The sequence below is a fragment of the Cariama cristata genome, unplaced genomic scaffold (assembly GCF_000690535.1).
Source record: "Cariama cristata isolate BGI_N322 unplaced genomic scaffold, ASM69053v1 scaffold11396, whole genome shotgun sequence".
In the NCBI taxonomy this organism is placed as follows: domain Eukaryota; kingdom Metazoa; phylum Chordata; class Aves; order Cariamiformes; family Cariamidae; genus Cariama; species Cariama cristata.
In genome coordinates this window covers 13,865-20,462 of record NW_009620498.1, presented here as the reverse complement: position 1 = coordinate 20,462, position 6,598 = coordinate 13,865, and the positions used below count along the sequence as shown (strand labels likewise).

The 6,598-nt window shown below is 34.8% G+C and overlaps 1 protein-coding gene across 1 annotated transcript in view; it reads right to left on the bottom strand.

Moving 5' to 3' along the window:
• Positions 1–4,603, bottom strand: part of NDUFS4 (NADH dehydrogenase (ubiquinone) Fe-S protein 4, 18kDa (NADH-coenzyme Q reductase)) — a gene marked incomplete at its 5' end in the record, with an annotated part of 11,071 nt that extends 6,468 nt beyond the window's left edge. The window contains 3 exons of the mRNA XM_009701637.1: positions 2,387–2,559; positions 2,999–3,096; positions 4,507–4,603. Of these exons, the coding sequence (XP_009699939.1) occupies positions 2,387–2,559; positions 2,999–3,096; positions 4,507–4,603 (368 nt within the window). The remainder of the gene's footprint in view (positions 1–2,386; positions 2,560–2,998; positions 3,097–4,506) is intronic.
• Positions 4,604–6,598: the final 1,995 nt, after the last annotated feature.

The following is a 6,598-nucleotide window of genomic DNA, read 5'->3' as shown; positions in this document are numbered from 1 at the left end:
CCAACTAAAAAAAAAAATGCCATGGGTCCATTTTATTTAGATTTACAACTGGATAATTTTCACTGAAAAAAACTATATCCAAGAAACAACAAATGCAACAGAAAAAGCAAACAAGATGGTAAAATGACAGAAATATAGCAGAGATCTACAGGTAAGTAAGTATGTTGAGCTCAGAGGAAAAGGGCTCTAATCCCTAGACCCTAAAGGGCTCTAATCCACTAATCCCATTACATCATTCAAAAGTAAATGGGAAAACTTCTAAGAACTGCTCTTTGCAGAAATGAAATCTGAAGAGAAGAAACTCTTCTTAGGTATTTCTGGGTGTTGAATGGTAATTTGAAATTACCATAATATCCATTATTAGTTTTTTGTGAGGATTCCTTAAAAAATGAACAGATACAAACTAGTTTACAAAACCCTTAACCTAGCACTGTCACTTCTCAACACAGCACTTGCTTTTGGCCTGCCTGGAGCTTCCTTACACAGGAAATATTCCTTTCCCTAGCCCAAAATAAAAACGCATGCAGAGATGGATTCATTTAAAACAGCCATTCCTTTTTAAATTCCCACAATAAATTCACTCCAGGACAATGTAACATACAGGTAAGCCCCCAGCGCGATGGCTCATTTTTCTAGGTGGTTTATTTAGCACGAATGGTTATAACTGTTAGAAAGGTTAAAATCCACTACTTTGGCTGAGATCATGCAAAATTCCACCCAGAAAACAATTTGTTTGTGGAGGCTGAAGTCAGCTGAAAAGCAAAGGGGGATTAGAAGAAAAGTTAAATTCAACCTGAACTAAAGCAGGTGTTACTAGCACCTGCTACAGTGTTATAATCTGTGCAGTGGTATAAATAGACCATACTTTAGTGGCTAGACACTTGGGAGGCACACAAGGTAAGAGGGAAAGGTGTATTGCTGGTCAACAGCCTATCACTTAACTAATTTAGGCCCTGTGAAACAACCCAATCATTACTTGCTAAATGTAGTAGCTACTTGCAGTAGTCAAGTCATCCAAGGCACAGATGTGTTAAATCATTGAAATCTCATCCTCTGAAACAGCAATTTAAATATGCTTAAAATGACATGGTGAAAAACCCTAGGACATGCTTAATATGAGGTCATTGTTATATACAGGCTTAAAGTTTTAAAATAGGTATTTTAACAGACCATTTTAATACGATTAATATTTTAATTCATATCATTTTTTTCTTGTCTACAGACAGTTGAGCTTGGCTTCCCTGATGCTTTGCAATATACAACTGAGATGTTACAGGTTGTGAGCTTCCTCAATTTTTTATGGGAAACCAACATAACAGGAAGACTTGATTTCAAAGTCACTTTGAACTAATATTTCTGGATACATTTATTTTATAAATAAATAAAAAAAGAAAAATAATCATTCTGTGACTGGATTTAGAATGTTAATAAATCTCAAAAAATACATCCTCAAATTATTTCATATTTAAGGTTTTAAGTTTTTCTTCATAGAATTTTGTGTTATTTGATTGTAAGCGCTAATATGATTGCAGCCAGACATTTTCAATACACAGTGTATCCTTTCTGAAGTTTGAAAAATAATCCCTAGTGGTTGATTTTTGTTTATGTAGAATAATTAACTTTTCTGAATATGTCTCAAACAAGACAGCTTCAAATCAAAATTACAATATTGACAGAAGAACCGCTGGCATAGTCCTCACAGCTTACAGAAATTCTAACCATGCTGTAAAATGTAGGTAGAATATTTATATAGGGAAAAAAGAATTAAAAACTAGCTGCATCTAAGTTATACTTACATCTCTAAATTACAGCATATTTAGCTAAAATTAGTACCTTTCTAGATTCTGGCATACTTAAAAGATTTTACTACTAGTATTAGCAACACTGAAGCAAACAGTGTAATATTTTCAACAGGTTTGGGTTTTTTTTTTTTTAAATTCCTTATGGCTCCTCACTTCAGATCTTCAGGATCTTTATATAACTTTGTAAAAAAAAAATAAAAATCCAGAAGCTTTGTATTGTTATTTTATATTTAACCAAATTTAAAAGATGCAACTGAGAGCTCAGAAGAATATACTGCTTCAGGTAACTAATAACCTTCTTTCCTGATGCTGGCATGGATAAACGTCATCACAAATGTAACTGTTGAAATTTCTGGTTGTTAACACCTTCTTCAAACTCTTCCAGATGATGTTGTGAGCTAAAATCTGCTTTTAAACCTAGCAGATCATTAACCATATGACTAACAAACCCAACCACTTACTGTAAGTACTGTTAAAACACAAGCAGATTTACAGGTAGAAAGGACACTTCAAACTTACAATTCACATGACCAGTAAGAGCCAAATATAGAAGAAAAGGATTTCCAAATTCAGTAACTACTCACGTGGATGCCCAGCCCATTAAAGGGTTCTCCCAGCGCTCTCTGTTATCAAATTCCATCTTCCATTTCTTTGTATTGTTAACTCCTGCCTGCATTGCATTACGTGCTGGAACAAAAATATGAACTTTTCTGGTTTTGATGTGCTCATCGGGAACACCAGTTAAAGTAGTGATATCCTATGAAAAACACAATGGAACTTGTTAAAAAGGGTTCATGTAAAAGGCTTGTAAAATAATACCATTCATGCTTTTTACAGAATTTCATGCTTTATTTTTATTTTTTAAATTACAAAAAAAAATAATTGCAGAGAAGTATGTTATGTGTCTAGTTGTACAAAAGTGAAGCTGATACATGTTGGGGCTGCTATCATCCTGCTTCCCCCGGCTGAATTTGATTTTGCATGGATCAGTCACCTGAACCTGCTCATCTCCCAGCTACACAACTGCTAGTGCCAGAGGAGGGACAGGATATTCCCTCCCCTCCTCTGACCACAGGATTGCTCCCAACTTGCACCAGCTAAAGCAAATGTGGAAATGTATAAACTCTTCTTTCTCTCTTAAAGAAAATATCAGAGCACAGACTGAAACATTGACAAACCCCGAAATTTTAGATTACCATTAGGAGTCTAAACTTCGTATGAACAGGACTATTCACCAAAATCTTAGCCAGCCAACTAGGTGCTGCCCTGTAAGCGCTTTCACTTGGGTTTAAGTCTGTATATAATTAAGAGGCACCAACATTCATGCTGACTCACGAAGCTATGCTTAGCATGAAGGACAAGGCAGGAGGTTATCTTTCGCACAATAATCTATCGTTCGTTTGAGACTCCAGAGCAAGTACTAGAATTCAGCTCTCTTATTTCTCTAACCAGTAGTTATTACATAAAATTGACCTCCTTGTTGTGTTTCAAGCTATGAATATCAGCTTTTCAGAGTCAATTCTTCTGTTGGTGTTCGACATCAAGAGAGGAGCAATTGATATTGGTAACATTCTTCAGTATTTTGGTGAAGGATAAAAGGATTCAGGAGATTCCAACCTCCAAAGAAAAAAAAAAAAAAAAGGCTTGTAACATTGTATACAGTCAGTATTAGCAGGCCCACCTCGACTAAGGCTTGGCTAGTGAGCCCTCGACAAATAAACCTAACAAAGATAAAAATTAAAGGATCACAAAACCAGCCTAAAAATATTAACTGACTTTAACAAAGAATAAGATAGAGAAAAACCTCACAAGAATTGCTGTAAAAAATTACTCTAGCAGCATCTGATATAATCAAAGTGAACTTTCTCGCTAAAAACTAAACAGTAATTACATAAAATTAACTTGTCAGTTCACCCTAGTAAGAGTGAAGTCAAACATCAAATCCATCTCTAAGGATACTAAACTACTCCTGTTCCTTACATACTTAAAAGGCCAGTGGGAGCTCCTTGGTCTCCCTCCTTGCCCTCCCCTCCCCTCCTCTCTCCAGGAACAAATAGTAAAGTGGTAAAAGTCCAAAAAAGTGCAGTAAAACTTTGGGCATATTGAACTCATCTCGCCAGTACTGCTGTGACTGGAATTAAAAGGCAAACAAGTTTAAATAAAACACTGTGGCTTTCCATGTCTGTAGCTACTAACTTTATGGGATTTTGTTTTGTGGCAAACTTAAAAGCTCTTGATGCTGCCACCAGATCATCCTTCGAAATGAGGCAAGTCTCATTTTTCATTTTACTTCAGAAAATAAATTTTGGGAGATCGGTCCCTCAAAACTACACAAGGGAGCAAGTTTAAAGCATTTGACTTGTCTTTGCAATTAGATCAGCAGGGGAAACAAACAAGCATGCACACTAATTTTCCAACTTCTGACATTTCTACCCAGACTACCAAAAGAAACTGTCAAAATATCTTAACAATTCCATTATAAATGCTTTCACTAGGACCAAGTAATGTTTATTTTTAAGAAGAGTCTAGCAGTGATATGAAAGACTACTAGTCACTGGAATGTTGCAACACACATGTAAAACATCTCCTGACAGACTGGCATTTCTGACTGCTGAAGCTTAAACCACAGTTTTAGAAGGAAATAGCTTAAAGTTTTCTTATTTGAATTGGCGAAGTGCTTTGTTTAACAAAAAGGGTTTTTTACCTGCAGTAAAGTTTGGTGGGGCTTCAATGTTTCTGCTTGTCTCTTTATAGGAATAGGCTACTACATTGGCCTTTATTTCTGTATTTAACACACATGCCTATTGAGAAAATGTAAGAATACTCACAAAAAATTTCGTCTTCCCCTCTGAAATAATTTCCTACATGCAAAAATTCTGGGTTTGTTATCATCAAATACCTCAAAATATGCAAGCTTCAAAATAGCTCAAAAATATGATTTTTTTTTTTACTACTGTTATTCTCAGCAATTCATATGTCCATTATGAATTTTATGCTTCAGATTTAGAGGGTTTTGAATTGTTCCAGAACTATCTGCAATTATTAAAATAAGACACTATGTTAAACAATATTACTGACATATAGAATTTCCTCTTTTGAAGCCTCCACACCAGAGAATCATAAAAGTATTACACATTAATGTATAAAGAACACAATCTAAAAAGAGTATTAAAAACCAGCAAATGCTATACTTACGAAGTAACCATAGTAAAGATATGCCTAGACTTGTTCATCTGGATGAAAATAAAACCAAAACCCCAGACAAACCAGAAGACCCTTCAAGCCATCGTTTTTGTGACACTCAGTTGCTTCCAAATCAAAGTTATTTCACTAATAATATAGGATTCATCCCATAAAAATCTTTTCAAGGTGAAAATTAATATCTGCCTACTTTCCAAAACTAAAATATCCAAGTTATTTTACTAATAATATAGGATTCATCCCATAAAAATCTTTTCAAGGTGAAAATTAATATCTGCCTACTTTCCAAAACTAAAATATCTACATAGTGTGGCTAGCTCTTCACACTTTGATTCATTATAGCTAAAGTTTCCATGCCTTCTGGGAATCTAGCAATTGTTTATTGATATCTTCCCCATTTTAAACCTGGCAATTGAACAAACAGTTGTTAGGACAATGAGTTTCTGGTTTCTGAAGCCCAAGTTGTCCTGACATAAAATCATTGTTTTTACTTGCTGTAGACATGTAAGGTACTGTAGCATAGCTGAGCTGTTGCCAAAGATATGGAATAAAAAGGCTTGGCATCTATCACATACTTGACACCTAAAGAGCACAGAAGCTCTAAAATTCCTATTCCCTGTAGGCGCACTCTTAGTCTAGACAAACTGATTTCTCACACTTTTAAAATGCATTACAACACTCTATTGTGATCATTTCATCCACACAGCTCCAGCTAGTGACAGAAGAACCTGTCCTTTAAGCGACATTTCAATGGGCTAAAGCTCCCGCTCCAAGATGCCATTAAAACAATATAATACTTGAAAAGAACTATGCTGCACTGGGTTGAACTCTTTACTGTGTCTTCAGTGCTTTGTTCTGAGTTCAAGTTCTCATTGAAACTACCTGTGAACCAACTTTCCAAAACAAAGATGTTTCTGACAGCTGGTTTCACATTACTATCTCTTTTTTTTTTTTTTTTAAGTGTTCCTTGCTGAATTTTGCTATATTAGCATATTAAAATATTAGTGAGGTGTTTGATATTCAACATTCTAAATAATAAGGTGACAATATAAAAAACTTGAGATTTGAACTGTATAGATTTGCTTTACTAAAAATTAACAACCCTGCTTCACATTTTTAACACAGGCTACCATCCAAGAGGTACATTCTGACATTCTGTTTTTCTTAACTTTTTTTTTTTTTAATAGCAACCTCTGATTTTTTTTGTAATTCAAAAAAATTAAAATATTAGTTTTGAGGCATTGTGACTCTTGGAATAAGCTAAGAGAGACAAAACACTCATTTTAAACAGCAGAAATCACATCAAATTGCTTACAAATGAAGAGAAGGTTTTGCCTTTATTATAACTTACACTATTTAAGAACACTTACCACGGCGGAAAGCCTGGTAAAGCTGTTCTGTAAAAAATTATAACAAACGATAAATGTGCTCTACAGCAGGGAGAAAAACAGGTTCACAGAGGCAGTGTCAATTAAAGCAGTATTCGGCATGAAGATGACTTTTTAAAGGAAATGAGAATTTCCTTCTTTTAAGTACCGCACTAATAGCACAAATTCCAAAGGGGACAAGGAATGGAACTCTACAATTCAAGGGAA